The sequence below is a fragment of the Tetrao urogallus genome (assembly GCF_951394365.1).
Source record: "Tetrao urogallus genome assembly, chromosome: 3".
In the NCBI taxonomy this organism is placed as follows: domain Eukaryota; kingdom Metazoa; phylum Chordata; class Aves; order Galliformes; family Phasianidae; genus Tetrao; species Tetrao urogallus.
This window is the reverse complement of record NC_136815.1, coordinates 57983072-58001728: the sequence shown is the minus strand read 5'-3', so window position 1 is coordinate 58001728 and position 18657 is coordinate 57983072. Positions and strand designations below refer to the sequence as shown.

General features: G+C 40.3%; 1 protein-coding gene across 2 annotated transcripts in view; it reads right to left on the bottom strand.

Annotated features, from left to right (window-relative positions):
• Nucleotides 1–18657, bottom strand: part of CARMIL1 (capping protein regulator and myosin 1 linker 1) — a gene marked incomplete at both ends in the record, with an annotated part of 173594 nt that overhangs the window by 5676 nt on the left and 149261 nt on the right. For both annotated transcript variants that reach the window (XM_079533554.1, XM_079533555.1), the window contains 6 exons: nt 1667–1894; nt 4294–4372; nt 7862–8294; nt 10047–10153; nt 12478–12674; nt 13000–13066. In XM_079533554.1, the coding sequence (XP_079389680.1) occupies nt 1667–1894; nt 4294–4372; nt 7862–8294; nt 10047–10153; nt 12478–12674; nt 13000–13066 (1111 nt within the window). The remainder of the gene's footprint in view (nt 1–1666; nt 1895–4293; nt 4373–7861; nt 8295–10046; nt 10154–12477; nt 12675–12999; nt 13067–18657) is intronic.

Genomic DNA, 18657 nt, shown 5'->3' with positions numbered 1-18657 from the left:
AATTTCAGCAAATTTAAAAAAGTGATGAAGTTCCAAATGCAACTCAGTCTGAACAGATGCAGTAATTCTCAAGGCCTCCACATGCCTGTGAGGCCAGGTGCTTTGGGAAACTTGGTATCAACATCAAGCTCTGTGCATGAGCGCTGGGCTTGGCAAACACAGCTACATGTTTCTGAAATAAAGCTGATGTATCTCATGCTTTACCAAGGAATCACTTTCAGACTTCGATGATTTGAAGACATTTGAGCTGTGCTCTGTTGCCTTCAGATTACTTAGCAAAAGTTTGCTATCATTACTCTGGTCACATCACCATAAGCAACAGCAGGAGCAAGAATGCAAATAGGATTATTGTTTGGCTTCGTCATCACATCACGTATGTGACCTTAGCTAGCAAGTCAATACAAGTACTATGAAAGAAATCAGACTGCAGCAGAGACGATGCTGCCTTGCTGCCACCCAAGGAGCTGGCTTATTACTAGCAAATATTAATTGCTTTCTGTAGTAAGTCTGCAGTAGGCTCCTCTCTGCAGGAAATATGAACTGGTAGAAACAGATAGCTTAGGTCTGTTCGATACAAGATATTTTGAGATAATGTGCTGCCTATTTTATAGATTAAGCATCATGAAATAAGCAATGCCTTTCTGTTGTATTTATCTTTACAACATATCTATTTCACCCAACATTTCTACGACCATTTTTGAAATGACCAATAAAACAGAGCCATCTGCAATCTGAAGGTGATTCTGTACTTGAACAACACTCCACCCACTAGTGTGCAAAGACAGGTTAAACAGTGTCAGGCACACATTAAGGCAAGGAAGAGGCTTTAACATCCATTTGCTCCTTGTCCCCCCTCAGATATGTAATCTTTCTCAGGTCATTGCTAAGTATGGGAAAAGCCTAGAGGCAATGCTTATGTTCTTCAATTAGCAGCAATAAGTTCCATTTGTTACAGCCACTAGGAGAGTCAGTAACTAGCATTTAATTCCTCTAAACTGCAATGGTTATACTTTGGGAAGAGGGAGTTGTGTCATCAGACTGTTAAATAGCAATCTGTGTATAGAAGATCTGTTTCATGACATTGAAAATTTTCAGGTAATATCTAGGTGGGAGGCTGGGACAGAGCAGAAGTTAATAAATAACCATTCAGCTGGCAGTCTAGCAGGGCTGTAAAATCATACAGCTATGTTAATTCCGATCAAAAATAATAAGGAAAGAATCACAGGCAAAATGAGGGAAAAGAGAGTGAGAAACAGTTGTTTGGACTAATTATTAACAGGCATTCACTCAGGGAGCTAAGAGCCAAAAAACCCCAAGGGCTTCAGTATTTAGAGTCAGGTGCTCAGAGAAAATAGTATTGCCAACACAATTACAACAGTTTTCATTCTGAAGCAGATCTCTGAGCATTCCTAAGAGAGCAGGCTAACTCAGAACAGCTCTGTCAGTGTTTCCACTGGTTCTCCTCAGATTTTACTGTCACAAGGCTAAACCGTTTTAAATAACTGCATTTGAATTATGGCAAGAGGGAGATGGAAAAGAAGGAAGCAAGTCAAGAGCAAGTGCCTGAGGAATCCATCTGCATTTAACTTCTGCTCAGAATGCAGCCCTGGGTGTCTCCTCCATGGCTCACAGAAACTCCACTCAGAAGTACCCAGCAGCTCCTCACCAGTGCGAGAGGCAGAGCGTGGTTTCTGTGGCACCGTGGGCCGTCCTGCCAGGCTGGGCTTTGCTGACTGCAGCGGAGGTTTGGGGCTGGTTGGTGTATTGGAAGAACTTCTTGCCTTTGCCGCAGCTTCTGCCTTTGGTTCAGCTTTCGCATTTTTTTCAGATGATGCTGAGATAGAGTCACCTTTATTGGAAGCAAACCGGCTCTCTGGAAGGGAGAGTTTAGGCACTAAAATAAACAGACACATAAATTACAGTCTCGTGCAATGTGGAATGTTCAGCATACATGTATGCACACTCATATAGAAAACACCTTTACTAGTTCACATATACACACAAAGAGCCTTGCAGCATTAGTAAGGTAACTCTTAGTGTTTTAAAATCACCACAAGAAGAGCACCTAAATCCATCAATTTTTACATGTGCTAACATAAATCAATTGCCTCATAGGTGATGACATCTCCAGTCCTTTTAATACATTTGGGTTGATGGCTGGCTGGACCTCATTCTCTCTTTGTCATCCTGGGAGCAGATGGGATGGCCTACCTGCTGAGGAAGCAGCTATGGATCCGTAGAAAAGGCAGCCTTCGGCTGATTTGTGCCTCTATAGACAAAAGGTTGGCTGTCCAAAATCAACAGAGAAATCCTGGCCCATAAAATAGATCTGGAAAGTGTGGTCAGCAGGCTATATCTTGTTATTTGTTGCTTTTAGCAAGCTCTGAAGAGATTTTGAAACTCAGAAGAGACCAAAATATTCTTTAGTTAATATTTTGATTGATTTAACAACAGTGCATATGAACAATGGTTTCTATGCATTAGCAAGTTTATTATTCCAAACAAAGATCAAAGTATTTATGCATAAAACTACATTCATTTCCAAGGCATAAATCAGTTCTGTTTAGCTGTGCCAGTTGGTAGAAAGCCTGCTGGACATGAAATTGCAAGCAAGCAAAATGCTTGGCCTGCTTTTCTACTTTGAGGAGGATGAAAGCTTGTATGTAGTAGGTATATAGATAATCCTGAAATCTGTATGCTAGTTTGAGACATTCAACAGTCATCACATCTTTATTCTCGGGAACAAAATGACAGACTAACTGAAATGTAGACTGGTTGCCTTGGTACCTGGCAAAGCAACAGAGTGCTCAGACTTGACCTACCTACCTGCTATTCCCATTCAGAAATCCTGCTTGTTTACAGGAGTGCTGAGCACAGCCATTTCAAAAGCAATGGGAGAGGAGTGTTGGATATAGTTTGTTGCAAGCCAATGTCCAAAAAATTTTTCCAGTCTACAAAGCTGTTTTTCAGCCCAGCTGGAGTTAAACTCTGGCTACCCAGAAGAGCTGTGCGCTTGCATACATACTTATCTATAGTTTTCCTGTAGCAACATCCAGCAATTTTTCCTTTCTTTCTTGCTTTCCCAACCCCAGGCCTGCTAATATTATGAGAACCCAGTAAAATAAATTAAACCAAAACAAAGACAAACTGTAGCTGCAACAGTGAAAAGCAGCCTCAGGGAGCTCTCAAGCAAGAGTGACAAAGAAAGAACTGACAGCTGGAAGGCAGAAGGAAGGGGCATGCACAGTTCAGTGAGGTGTGGTGAATGTGCCATATACTAGAGAAATGTTGGGATCAGATACCCACAGCTATGCTAATATCCTAAGTATATGCGATTCTGGCTCCTCTGATTTGTTTGACAGTATCAGGAGACACACACAATCTGAACAGTGCTTTTCAAAAGACAAGCAGGCTGACCTAAGGTCACTGATTTATAGCTTGCTTTAACATGCTGTGCACAAGCTGCCTTTTAAAACCAGCTTTAGAAAGGTGGAAGTACTCATAATTGACTTCTGAAGTGCTCAACCAAGCTGCCCACTTTTGGATTTAGATTTCGGCCCAGTTTGTGTGCCCAGCAATCAGGCACTCCTCTTGCACCAAGAGTATATGTATTTAGGCACTGCCATTTCAAGACTACAGCCTGACAAGGGCCTTTGGCTAGTGCAAAGCAGGACTAGCCACAAAGTGAAATGCTGCTGTAAGCACTGAGTTTACTTCTCTTATTCTGTGCATGTGGGCTGCATCCCAGGGCCTCCGTAACTCTGCAGACTGCTTTAGCTTTGTTCATGTCAGCTAAAGCCTGGGAAGAGTTACTGTCCATTGGCTATGAGAAGTCTCTTCAAAGAGCCCAAAGCCAGGACTAGAAGAGCAGTTACATACATTGACTACTATTAACCTTGAAGACCAGTCATGCTGAAGCCTACAGATGTATTCAGAAGCTTCAATTCTAATGCACGAAGACACTTTTGCTGGCTCCTGGGTTCAGCTTCACCTTTGGCATCTCTATTGCAAATGGGGACTCTTTGGAAGGAGAACATCCTGAGTCCTTTCCCTTCTTTGGGATGTGTAGCACAAGTGTAAAGCAACTAGCTATCAACACAGACCTCGAGCTGGCTTCACGAGAAGTGCTGTCAAACACAGTACAAACATGAACTTGTTTCTAATGCTGTTCACTTACCGTAACTTCATCTTTTGCTTAAGCAATTTTTAGGTGTGCAATTTGGACAGCAAAATGTGATTTTGAGTTTAGGTTTTGCATTTTCTAAAGTTTATAACAAGAGTCCCAGACTGTACCTGTACCACTTCCATCCAGTCGTTCTGAGCTCACTGCTGCATCAGAAGGCTCCTTGGAAGGTGTGTCATTCCCAAGTTTCTGCAAGAGTGAGAAAACCTCTCATCTTAATAACAGACCTTTAATCAATATAACTCTATGCTTCTGTTAGGAAAAAAAGTGTTGATTCAGAAACTGTAAGGCAGAAAAAGTAGTGTTAGTATCTTTCACTGGATGCACTTCTTTGTTTCTCTTTCATGTCCTGGAAAGGACATGAAATTCAGGTGGGAAGTAAACTGAGTTGATCAAGCATACATACAAGTGTCTAGCAAAGCTGCAATTATACCCTGCCTCCTATGTGATGGGTCTGCTAACATACAGGAGTTAAAACTAAGTGGTCAGGTAATGCAGTTAAAACTAAGAAAGTCTTTTCTCCAAAGACAGCTCCAGAAGCAGAAGCACCTGTGTATTTACAAGATTCCTTTAAAAACAAACAAATGTTACTTATTACAAGGGCTGCTGGACATTCCTTTCTCTTAAAAAAACCCCACAGTCTAGGGTGTTGTGCTTCTACAAACTTTTCATATAAAATCATCTGTATGTTAAAAACTATGTGTAAGCATAATAAATTGCTTTCCCAACAAAAGCATTCTAGAAGCATAATCTTCAAATAATAATTTGAAGAGTTAAGAGTCGTAAGCTACGTTGCCTCTACAGGCAAAATAATGACCCATCCAAAGCTTGCAGGAACATTAAGCTATGGGGAGGCTAAGTGAAAGCTTCTTTTTTTTTTTTTTATTGCTTTTTCTTGTCTGTCATTGACATGCTGTCTGCTCCTCATTTGCCACTCCGCATTTACTTGTTCTTTCTTCCATATCTTGGTAAACAAAATACTGTATGAGAAATAAATTACTAACACTTTCTTAATATTTATCTACTGTATTATATTTAGAGTGCTTTAGGACAATATGAAAACTAATTTCACTGGAACTCTTTCCTCCTTCCAGTTATGGGACTGCTAGGGAAATATCACCGTGTATTGAGGCCAAGTACAAAAGCAGTGTTGGCACTTAGTGTGCTACTCACAGGTGCAGTTAGGACGTCAGCGTGTCTGGCTAGCTACCACACACACACTGCAAACTGCTCACAGTCCTGAGACTACACAAAGCACTTACTGCTAAAATTTACTCTGATAAGTTGTCAATCATTTCAGGGAAATGCAGGCAAATTTACCATCTAGATAAATAATGGCCAGGCTCTACTTTCAGAAGGAATGTGCGCAGAGTTGGGAAATACTGATGATGCATACATAAACAGATTGCATATGAGCTCAGTTTGCTCTTAGGTCTTCCTCGAGGTATTTAAAAATTCAGTCTTATAAACACTAGATGGAGCTAAAAGACCTTGTTAGGTATGCACAGCAGTAACCGTCACTGCACATATTTATCTAGCAATTCTCACATTGTATTCTAAGCAAAAGAAAACAAAAAAGCGTTTACCATCTTTCCATCTACTGTGCACCTGCTCATCACTTGTATCTGTAACAAGACTGCAGGAGGGTATGAATAAAATAGTAAATACCTTCTGGCTTTGTTTTCACGTAAAATAGCTCAGAATATAAGCAGCCATCTGCACCTTAAAGGAAAATATAATTTTCTACCATGCTAGAATTCTGATAAATTTGAAGATACTGGGGAATTTGGTGCCATATATCTCCTAAGTAATTTAACTGCAATGGGATGCTTTCATCTGTGGCTCAATCATCAAAATACTTTATATTTTTCAGCTTCATGAATACCATGAATAAAAGTGCAAAACTGAACCATTTGCTATTGCAGTCTAGGATAAAGTATGCAAAAAATTCTTTTGAACAGTAGTTCAATTTGGTATGGTCTGGACAACATTAAGAAGCAAGCCAGTGCCCTGCTGTGAGATTCAGCTTTCTTGTCATTATTAAAAAAACCAAAAAACTGAGACACATCAACTTTTAAAAAACACAACAAAAATAAGATCAATAACCTCTTAAAAAAATCAAAATAAATTATTTTCTTAAAAGTTTCCCACATTTATACATCAACAACAAAAAGAGAGCAAGAAACCAATGACAAACATGAAAGGGTTTTTTTTTTTTTTTTTCCTCCCAAACTGAGGAAAAAAACGTAACGTGAAAAGCATAGTAATACTGGGAAAAGTAACAGCTTTCCTTTTTGAGAAACGAAATTCGAGTTTTCAATCAGTGGTAGAAAAAGCTAATCAATGCAAGTAGACCCACACTCATAGACTACCACAAACGCATCATCCCAGATGTGACCAACTTCACATGACAGGTATTAAGGAATTGAAGAGCACCAAGCATACACTTTATCCAATTGTAAAAATACAATTGTACAAATATTAGCTGGAGTAAATCTATTGTATGTTGCGGCAGACTGTAACATTTTTATTTACAATCATAGGATCTTAATTGAAAATCTGGTGTCTTAGAAATCAGTTAGGCTGTTCATGGGCACTATGCAGCACATTCAGAAAGGTGGGAATTGGTCACTTCCTTAGAGACATAATTTTTATGCTGAGGGTCACTTAAGCAAGCCATAGCTCTCTGCTTTAACTTGAATTTGCTTATTACAAGACCAGAGAACTTGCAGCAATAGTTCAGCCATCACAGCAAGTACTGTAAGAGTGAGACGAAAGGCAAAAATGACAACTGAATGCCTTACTCAGACATGGTAAGACAATAGTGTAGGATTTTAAAAAGATGAAAATGAGGGCAAAGCTTACACTTGAGCTCTGCCATAAAGTAACATCTTCCAAGTCATGGTGCGGGAATGGTGGGGAGTAGTGGTGGGGAAGGGATAGCACACGAGTGCATGCTGAAGAATGAGAGGAATACAAATTACCGATCCTTTGGTAATTTCAGAACATGCCAATCACAGCTGGGATGAAGCACAGGCTGACAGTAGAGAAGTTCAAAGGGAAACGGGCATCAAGTAAAATAGTTTGGCACAAAAAGCTTTGGAGTAATGTGATGATATTCCCACATGAAGATAATGGGGAGCTCTTTTTATTTATTTGTTTTTAAATATATGATTATTTTCTTTGAGAGTTAGTATTTAAAATACAGAAGTCCAAGTCATGAAAATAAATTGAAGGGCATACACAGTAAACAGCCTTTCCTAGCTTTAGATAAAACGTGCACCTATTATACATGAACAAATCACAGATCACATAGAGTGAAGACAAACTGTGCTAGTTTGGGTGCTAGTTGCCCCCAAATTACTCTGTAATACATGTAAACAATTGTGTCCTCTTCTGCTCTTGTGTTGGTGTGACATCAAGTGCAATAGCTGATGCTGCCTCCCCAGCATGAGGAGAAAAAGTGCAGGCTTAAGAGCATGTTTTCGATATGTGCAGCCTGGCCCTTGGCCAGGGCATTCATGTTCAATCACAACAACACACAGCAATTCCTTTGCAGGAGAACTCTGCAATCCCTGCCAGAAAACAGGAATGATATGACAAAACCCAGTCCCTGTATCCCTTCCACTTACTTTCTGTTCATTTTTTATAACTCAAGAGAAATCAAATTGCCTTCACCTTCTGAGCAGAGGCTGCTCTCTTCTCCTGCTTGGCTTTCATTTCTGCAAGAAGTCCACTGCCCATCACCTGCACGCCGTACCTCCGGCCTCCTTGCGGGCTTCCTTTGCTGTCACCTCTTTCAGCCTTTGCAGCATCATCTGGCTGCATCTCCTCCAGTGAGTCCGGCGTCTTTAACTCCTCGGATCGCTCTGTACCACCATTCTGCTCTGCAGGTTTTAGCTCCTTCTTACTGGAGTCCACCACTTGACTTTTTGAAGCAACTTTGGGTGAGGAGGGCTCCTCAGCCACCATTACAGTCTGAGGACGTTCAGATTTGGAGCCTCTTGATTTGATTAAGTTAAGGAAGCCACTCTTCCTTGAGTCCCTTTTCTTCTTCTCATCACCTGCTTCACTGGGCTCACTGCTCTCTGAACTTTTAGCCGATGGTCTCCTAATAAAAGACATGGACATTTTAATCTCTTCTTCCCTTCCCACCCCTATCTGTTCTCAACAGTACAAAATGACTTTTCCTGGGCAGAGCCAACCATTTGTATGATCTATAAGTAGCCCGAGGCTTAGACTAAATTAAAACCTGAACAACTAACATTACTCATACAGTCTTGAGAATTCCTGGACCAGCCTTGTGCATGGAACAATGAAAAGTAGCAGCCATGCCATCTGCACTGTGTGCCTGTCTGTTTCCAACACCAGTGAGGTGTTGCTTCAGCACAGCTCTGCCTCATCTGTTTATGCACATACAATTTCACACTGTTCTGTTTCCAGAGAATGTCATCTCTAGTTTTCATCTACCTGTAGTTATAAGGAGGATAACTGATCCAAGCACAGAACTTGCAGAGGCTTTGGGAGGAACAAAATAACTAATTGATAGAGCTTAGTCTTCTCTTAGAAAGAAACACAGAGACAACATCTTTATAATGCAGATGCTCATCCTCAGAAACAAAACACAACAAAACTTAATTAAAAAAAAAAAACCACCAAGAAAACATACAAAAAAACAACAACAACAAAAACAACAAACAAGCAGTCAAAAGCAAACCAAACCAAAATCCCCAATGCTGTTAAGATTTTCCCAGGCACCTTACAGGCAGAGTATTCATGCTTAAGGGATAGCTGAGTGCATTACATTTCTGCATATGAGCACCTCAACCGGAAAGACTCATCAATAAAGCAAATGGAGACAGCTCACAAAAGCAAAGATCCATGAGTCAAGCACATGGCCAGGGATATGAACACAAGGATAGCGAGAGATCATGAAGACATCTGAAATGAACAGCTAGTGGGAGCCCAAGGAAAACATTGTAGGATGCTGTTAGTCTGCCAGTATCCTGAATTTAACCTGGTTAATCCTGGTTAATTCAAAGCTACTGTGATTTTACCAATACACACAGAATATCACACATGGCTTCCTATGTCACTACACATTTTTGTAACATGGCAATTTTAAAACATTTGCTTTTCCTGACACAGTTACCTATCAGTTAACACCTACCATTTCCCTTAATGGATGTCACAGACAATACAGAAGAGGTAGTTTCAAGTTGCCCAGAGTTTCTCATTTATTTATATAAGTATTTTTGTGTTTGTATAAATGCAAACGTGCATTGGTGCGCAAACTTCTAGCTGCATACAACCAGCTACACAGAATTATATAAGCTATTTTATCCCTCTGTACAAAGCTGAAAATAAATTTCAGACAAATTTATTACCAGAATCTGGAATATTTAAACTGCTTTAAAATATTTAACATGTATTTCTAAACAGCATATATCTAGTGTCATCTTTCACAATCCTGTTTGTGCCTGATCAGTACTATCTACACAGACACACTTGTGTGTGTACTACTGGCAATGGAGGGATGAGCCGCAAGAAATACACTGCTTTGCTTTAGATCCAATGGGCTCCACTGACACATAGCATTGAGCCAGCTAATTTATAACCGTACCCACGAGTCAGTAGTCCACACCAAATAGTATATTGAGGCAATTCATTTCAAACTAGTCATTTTTAAGGCAGGGTAATTTAATTCATTGTATTATCTTAGACTAACAAGGCATTTTCTGACTTTGCCTGGATACTGAGAACAGAATTCAAAAACAACTTTTGAGTAGAATGGATAAGCTAGTAGTATAGATTAAAATAAATAAATTAAAAAGTGACAACAAACCACATGAAATGAACTTACTTTGAATCCATTTTCGTGACTTTCTTTGTGAAAAATTCATCCACACCTTCATCTACTCTTCCCATGAGGCCATTCTGTTCACCATCTGGAGGCACTCCAGCAGATACCTGACAAAAGAAAATCTCTCTATAGCATAAAATAACCGACATGCTTTTGTTTATATGATAATTACTAAGAATCAAGATGTTATGGAAGTCATGCACTATCAACCAGACCTCAGTTCAAAAGAAGCACCTCCAAAATTATCCCTTTACTCAGACCAATTGAGGCACTACAGTAAACGCAAAACAACAGAGGCAGGCTGGATCACAGTTGGATACTGCATGAAGTCAGGAATCAAATGCCTTGTGCTTTTGAGAACAGATCACACATTTAGATATAAACAAAATAAGCAGCTAAGAAAAAAAATATCCTGATCTGTGCACGTACAGTGGTCACCTTCACAAAAAGTGTTTTCAACCACTTTTTGTTACCCTGTTTTCCCCCTCTCTCTAAATGTTCATTTCAGTATAAACCCTGACAGAACTAAAAAATTTTTCCTTTGCCACCCACCCCAAGTTAAAAGTTTACTTTTATTCCCTCTTGGCTTCCAGGCTAGGATATCTTACAAAGAACAAATCATTTTTTCAGCAAAGCTAGAAAAGTACAAGTTGCAATCATCTGAGATCCACTACAATAAAAAATTGAAATAATGGGAACAGGAAACAAACAATTCCCCAACCATTTGTTCTGGTTGGACACGAAGTCAGAAAGTTTGGCTAAGAAAATCGTGACTTGTAAAGTGAAAAGCAAAATTGACTGAAACTTCTGATACATATTAATCAGTATGGATCTGAGACTGTGCTTTCTGCATCTCCAGTGCTTCTCCAAACTACTGCTTTCTATAGCAGCAAAACGGCAAAAACATCAGCAAATCAATTCTGCAAACAATGACAGTCTACTTGTGATTCTAGTCTTGAACATTTGGCTGTTTGAAAGCATGAAGCAAGCATCTTAAGTCTTCTGAATTTTTGTTTAGACTTACTATTAAGAACTAGGAAGGTCCATAAAAAAGGCAGAGACAAAAAATTTTTAAGCTAAAAAAGTTCCTTTCAATTTCTGCAACTAATTAAACTCCTACTTCCTAACTCACTATATGCAGAGGAGCATACTGAGAACACTGCATTGTCATGGAAAGTAGCACTTCCTTGTTACAAGAAGTAAGCTTTTTGTTTTCATTGAGCAAGACATTTTATGTTCTGGTCATCAGCCTACCAGCAGAGTACTTGCTCTCCCATGACCCTATCCCTTCCCCACCCCTATGCTAATGGCACAGGATGCACTGAGTAAGTTCAAATGAAAAGCAAGTTTAGCTATTCAGAAAACATGTGCGTTCTGCAAAGTTGGAATCAGAAGAAGTAAACACAGATGTGTTTTCCCTACAATGTCAAGACCAGTATGTCCTCCTGTTAGCTCTATCTTTCCTTGTAAAGCTCAAAGGAATGCAAAGTTGGCTTGGATATCCCCCCTGCTTGAAGGCTTCACCACTTCCAAGCGGTGGAAAAGAGTTTGCCTGATGAGATCTTTCCCAGCATTAAGGAGATTTTCAAGGATCCTCTCCTCTGACACTGCCAAGGCAGAGACGAGGCCGCAGACATTCATTACCAGGCAACATAATTCAGAGAAACAACAGCAGCCCCTTGATAAGGGTTATTTTATCACCTCGGCTCTTCTCTGTTGCCATGAGATAGCTCTGTAACTCCTTCAGATCTGTCCTGACATTCCCTGAGGATAAACCATCAGAGAAATAAATCTTCATTGATGTGGTATGCCAAGGAAATGGAACTGTGGGAACCCCACACATGTACACTTGGGTTCACACCAATGCCTTTTATAGGCAGACAGTGCTCTGTTTTGCTTTTCTAAGGCAAGCTCCAGCATGAAAAGCAGATCTGTGACTATGCAGATTTGCTGGCCCCAACATCATCTTTAGATAGGGAGCTGTGGGAAGCTGGGTGTCACAGGGTAGCACCTCTGAGAGCTGATAAAAATAGGAATTCATGCCAAGTTACCAAGTCCTAAAGCAGGAAGAAAAGAAAGGATTAAGACTTAACAAATCCTTACAATATAACTGAAAAGTCTCATGGCATTTTGTGTGTTCCCAGCAAAAGGTGCACATGCTATCAGAAAATGTTTCCACTAAAAAAAAAAAGCAAATAAGGATAAAAGCTATCCTGGGTTTAGGTTGTTTCAAACAAGACAAAAAGCTTCTAATAGGGATTATACACTTAAATACATGAATACCAGAAGAAGAATTGACAAGTTTGTTATAGCCTTTAAAGGCTATAGTTTGAAAACGTTAACATTCATCTTCATTTCTTCATAAGAACTGACTCATGGCAAAAAGCAATCAACAGACAATATCATCAGCAATACTTCAACACAGACTTACTGCTGCTTGGCTGGGCTGCTGTTTTTTATTCCTTTTGGGCCTTAACTTTGTAAAGTGTTCAAGTTTTCTCCCTTCTTCTGATGGCAACTCTGAAATGAATCCAGAAGTTCGTTTGTCTGGCCTGCTGGAAGGAAATGGTGGGTCTTCTATATGGATAGGTACTTCTTCCAGTGCTTTATCTAGATCAAATTCCATTTCTAAGAGAAATCAAAACTTTCTAATTAGGCTTAACATGCTGTTAAAAAAATAAAAAAGACAATGCCATTCCTCTCTTTTGTGGATAACAGTTATAAACACGTACACAGAACGTACTCAGCCACAACACGTTTGTGAGCAGACAGAGCATTATGTGCAGACATTTAGTACCAAACACACTAGAAGATTCCCAGAACAAAGCAAACAACGTGGGCCTCAAATGCAATCCAGAGCGAGGGACGGTCTTCTGTGCTTTTGAATAAAGAACTACCTAGAAGAATCTCAGCAAGCAAAGGAGTAAAAATGGGTTATGAAATTCTCACTTACCAAAAGCTCTGGACACCGGCCGGAGCATTCTACTGTGAATACTTTTCCTTTTTGATTTAGGAGTCATCTACCAATATAAAATAAAAGCAAATAACTTCAGTGGACAGAAGAAATGACAATGAACAGTTTTTCCCTTCTACACAGCAAATCTCTTCTCATTGGGTTTAATATCATGAAGGAAAAGGTTTTTCCCTCCCCTTCTCAAACATCTGTAACATTTTCTATATTGGCATTATGTTGAGCTGACATTGAAAGTGAACCAGGGAGGCAATTATTCTTCACATTAAAATCTCAGATTGTAAACAGGATGATCATCTGAATTGTTCAAGCATTAACTCATTGATCCTCAACTGTACAATAAGGTAATTATTAATACCTCACCTTTGAGTTCAGGATCACGTGGCACGGACAACTGAAGTAATTACTGTGTCCTCTATTGCATGGTTCATGACAACACCAGGGATGGTACTCCGGCTTGTTTTGGATTTTGTTTTCAATATGAAATATACCTAGTCAGCTAGCAATGTACTACTGAGAATCATTAAAGTGCCTGTGCCTCTGGACACAATCATAGAGCTCACCAAGTGTCCCCAGGAAAAATACAGTGTTGGAGCACATAGCCCTTCTTCAAAATACCAGAAATACCATGCCAGGGTTAGCAATATCTCCACTATCCATATGACTCCCTGCACTTTAGATATACTAATGTATGGAGTTATCTTGGTGTACATTCAAGGTATTTACTGAAAATTATATGCTGTTACTCTTCTCACCTTCACATTACCACCCCCCCCCCAAAAAAAAAGGAATGCGTTACCTTCAGAGCACAAATGCCCAGACTTCAGACCTGCTTTTGTTATTTTTTGAAGAAAGCCACCCTTATTTTCTTGCCTGAATTCTTCCAAAAGGTCTTGCAAGGCAAGACTTTTTTTCTACAGGAAAGAGTGTGTCCATTTTGAGCCTCTTAACATAGCTCAACACTGTAATAGTTTGCAAAGAAAAGCTAAGCTGCATGTTTTTTAAGGAGTTAATTTAAAATGATATGGCTCTTGAAAAGATGGGCTTTCTTTCTGGTAGTCAGTCATACATGCTGTCTTTAGAGACATCTGTTCACTTCCACTTATTTTCTAGTCCTACTGAATGGTTTCACATCTGGGTTATCAGTCAGGAAGCTGGATTTTGTTATGGCTCATAACTCATAAACAGAATTGATAATCAAGTTTAGCTTGATCAGTTTTATGAGAGCCAGAAAAGGAATAGCTGGCTTTAAAATGTCAGACATCATGAACTGCTTTAGTGTTTATTAGTTTTTCTTTAAGGAAAGTTCAGTGCCTACACTCACATGTACTGAATTTATATTCCCATCTGAAGTAGCTAGGCAGATTAAGGCACTACTCCCATGCTCAGATTTACAACAAAATTTTAGAAAGAGGAAAGGTATTACTGGTCTTCTTAAGGTCAGAAAAGGGCTGCCAGACTACAGAGTGGGCAGTGATAGCACTGTCTGAGCAACAGAGCTGTGCTTTTATTGCCACAAACACCACTGAGAAAACCAGCTGGAGCTGGTTTCCACGTCTATATTTGACAAGCATAATAATTAAAACCATTTCATGATCAGACAGGAAATAGGTTGCCATCTGAGCAGACTTACCATGACTTTAATGAGAATGAAAAGTGCTGTTGCATCAAAGGGTTGGGTACTACTCTGTGAGCTACCAATAAATCAAAAGCAAGGTTTATGCCATGACTCTGTACTAAGTGGCTGGAGATGTGCAAAACTTTTTCAGCCAAAATTGCAGTGCACTGTCCAAGGGCTAGGCAGCTGGATGGCCTCTGAAGGGTGCAAATCAGCAGGTGCTTCTCTAGATCAAGGGAAGCTCATGAGCTGCTGTCATCCAAACCTGGAATAGCCAAAGGCACTTGCACTTCATGCAGTGATGAGCTTAAGTAACTCAACATTCAGGGGACAGCAATTAACAGTCACTATGAGCTACTTTTCCAGCTGCAGCCTGTTTCTCACAGTTAATGTATATTTGCATGCATTTTGGCCTGCTTGCCACTTTTTCTTGTGGTGCAACTGGAAATCACATCAATCTAATGCAGCAAATCATAAGTTCAAGGAGGTCAAAAAAGAAGACAGGGAACAAGGCTAATAGGAAGCTTCTTATAGCTCAGTAACTGCACAGCCAGAGGCCAGACTGCTCTCAGATGAACACAGAAAAGCTGAGAGCCCTGCACTGGCACAGGGCACCCACTTGCCCAGGGCAAGTTTTGAGGTTCCTGTGCAGTGACTTGAACACTCCAAGATATTCCTGACAGCCAGGAATAGGATCCTAGAATCACAGAATCATAGAATGGCATGGGTTGGAAGGGACCCCAAAGATCATCATGTTCCAACCCCTTCTGCCACTGGCAGTGCCACAACCTCCAGATCCAGTACTAGATCAGGTTGCCCAGGGTCCCAATCAACCTGGTCTTGAACGCCTTCATGAACGGAGCATCCACAACCTGTCCAGGCAGCCTGTTCCAGCATCTCACCCACTACTCCCTCTGTAAAGAACTTTCCCTGACATCCTGTCTAAACCTTCCCTCCTTGAGCTTAAAATCATTCCTCCCTGTCCGATCAATACCTACCTAAGTAAAAGGTTGATTCCCCTCCTTTTTAAAAACCCCTTTTAAATACTGGAAGGCTGCAACGAGGTCTCCTTGCAGCCTTCTCCAGGTTAAACAAGCCCAGCTCCGTCAGCCTGTCTTTTAGGGAAAGCGTGCCAGCCCTCTTATCATCTTCATAGATGATTTAATCTTCTCAGATAAGAAAATGCTCCTGGATGACCCTGCAGAGCTTGAGCTGATGATCATACCTCAGTCTCTTGGTCAGTGCTAGAACTTCCTACCAGCTTGGCATGATCCATCAGCAGCGTGGTTGCTGGGGATAAAGGCAAAAGGATAGAGATGCCTCCCACAGGCTTTAACAGCATGAATACCAGCTCTAGGTACATTTTATTGGAAAACCTTCTGTTTTCCAGCCTGTTTAGGAAGTGCTCAGATGAAAGGCTTCTTGCCAAGTGATCTTTCTAGATCGCACGCAGAGCAAAATGGGTCAAAGTATTAATTTAAATAGGCCACTGTGCTCTTTCTACGAAATACTAGACTTAATCTCAGCTTAATATCTCAGTTGCTGTGCAGCGCTCTACAGCAGCACAGCACATATCACTGCCAAAGGAGATGGCTGAACTCCCAGGGAAAGATCTCCACCCTCTTCCCATCACTGAGGGAAGCAGCTCAGGCTTGCCAGTTGCACACCTTGTGCCTTCACCCTACATACACCCCGCCCCACAAACACAGCTCAGCTTTCCTGCCTCACATTTCAATCATGGCAACTGTAGCATCAACTCCTGTCCTCAAATTCATCCACACCTTTCAGTGACTTTCTGTAAGAGCATACCATCTTGTTTTTCCTTCTTTTGCCTGCTGTTCTGTAAGCAGGCTGTAGGCTGCCTAACACAGCAGCTAAAAAGATGCGTATTTTCAGTTTGTTGGAAGACCCTGTGGAAGTCTGCATGCACTCGTGCCACAGCACTCTCTGGAGATGGCTCCATGAAAGTACCCTTCAGCTGTACACAGGAGTCAGCAAGTCTTCACCATAATCTCAAATAAAGGCCAGGTTAGAGCTAGGCAGTCTCATGTGTCCAAGCTACATTTCAGCTCCTCGGTTCTCTTCTAAGTCGGATCAATTCTCCAGACTGCCTCTTCTCACTCCCTTCCTCACAAAAATATCTGAGCACTACATTACAAAATGTGGACGAAAAACAGTGTCTTGGGAATTACAAACAACTAACATCACATTTTAAATGCTTGAAGCTTTGTTTCCAATGCTAGAAAATAATGCGCCTTTAGCAGCAGCATGGTCTTAAGCACCCTACATTATTTGACTATAAAGATAATGGAAATTACTCTCAGTGCTCAGGAATGTGCTCATTTCCATTTTTCTTCCCTCACCCTCCAGAATAATTTATATTTAATCCTTTTAGATACATGGATGCTCCATAATCCTCCTTTTCTTTTCAAAAGAACAAATTAAAACAAATTAATGAACTTCTCGCTTCCTCTTGATACTCAGCTCCCCAGCCTGTCTCCCCTCATCCCTCCTTCCTGCAAAACTACACATGGAATTTCAGCTCTCAGAATGCATTAAGGGTGACAGCTGAGAAGAGCATTCAAAAGCTCAAAGTGATTCAATCAGACAAAGAAAACAGAACTGGCCAAACTCAGAGATAACCCATGACATCTCTTCCACCTGAAACTTGCTATGTCAAGAAAACTCTCACTCAAGCTCATTTTTAAGCCATTATTTCATTAAGCTGTGTGATGTCTGAATATTAAACCCAAGCAATAGAAATTGTTTCTGAGCAGTAACAATGGTGCTTAGTTCTCATCAGCTTGGTTCTCATCTCTGCTTAGTTTGGTCTCAAAGCCAAGGGATGCTTTAAACTCAGACACTGTGCTAGCTGAATCTTCCTGTGAAATCCAATCTCAACCCTGAACTGCTGTCTATTTCTCTCTGTAAGTGCAGATGGATGGCACTAGAATCTCCCAGGAGACTAGCACAGCAGTACAGAGACAAATGGAGCACAAAAATGCAAACAGGTAGGCCAGAAACAGCAGAGCTAAAAAAATACTTACACTTGTACAGCAGAGAGTCTCCATGCAGCAAAAAAGAAAGAAAAAAGAATATGAATGGGGAAGACAAAGCAATAGCAGTTCTCAGGAAAGGAGGCAAAACCAGAAGTTACCAAAATAAAGAAAAACTAAAGCCAAAACACTTAAAAGTCTCAGCAGGAAAGGTGACATGCAAGAATGAGGTAAAAAATCTTTTGCATTTCAAGATGCTACACATTTTGTGTTTCCGGTGGGTAATCAGAGAAGGATGTAGCCTTTCTTAATTCATCTATACTAGGACAAATCCAGATTTTCAGATGTTTGTTTCCAGTGTGTGGCACTCACCAAAGGTGGCAACCTGCTCTTTTAATGTAATATGGTTTTTTCCAATCTGCTGGCATCAGTGGTGAGAGAGAAGTGTAATAACTGATATTTCCTAGTCTCAAGGAGGCTTCTGAATCACAGAATTATGTAGCTTGTTGTGGAAAGCTGGAGAACATTGAAGATAAAGAAAATCTTTCTCGAAAGAATGAAAAGAGATGTAAATCCGTTCTCCTAAGGTTTTAACTATCCTACTAATAAAGAGATCCAAAGCAACTCTATTCCTCCTTTCCATAAGAAGGCTTAGAGGTGAAGACCTTTCAAGCATTTTTGGCACAGCAGAATGATGCTATCCATTAATAAAGCATGACCTTTCCTCCCACTTTAAAATTTATAAAGAATAAAAAGCACAGCAATCATGAAATGAAGCAATCCCATATGGTGACTCTCAGGCAGCAGATTACTCATCCAGTCACACATCTCAATTTAGAGTAAGATGAAACAATTATTAGAAGTGTGGGTTTGTGTTCAAGTTGAATAACAACTGCAGATATCTGTACAGTAGTTGTGGTAGAAGAATATTCATGGTATGGTTTAAATTACTCTGCAAAGACACATTGCATTTTTAAATGGATACTGCACTGGCGTTTAATTATCAGCACTGAGAATAAACTGCTC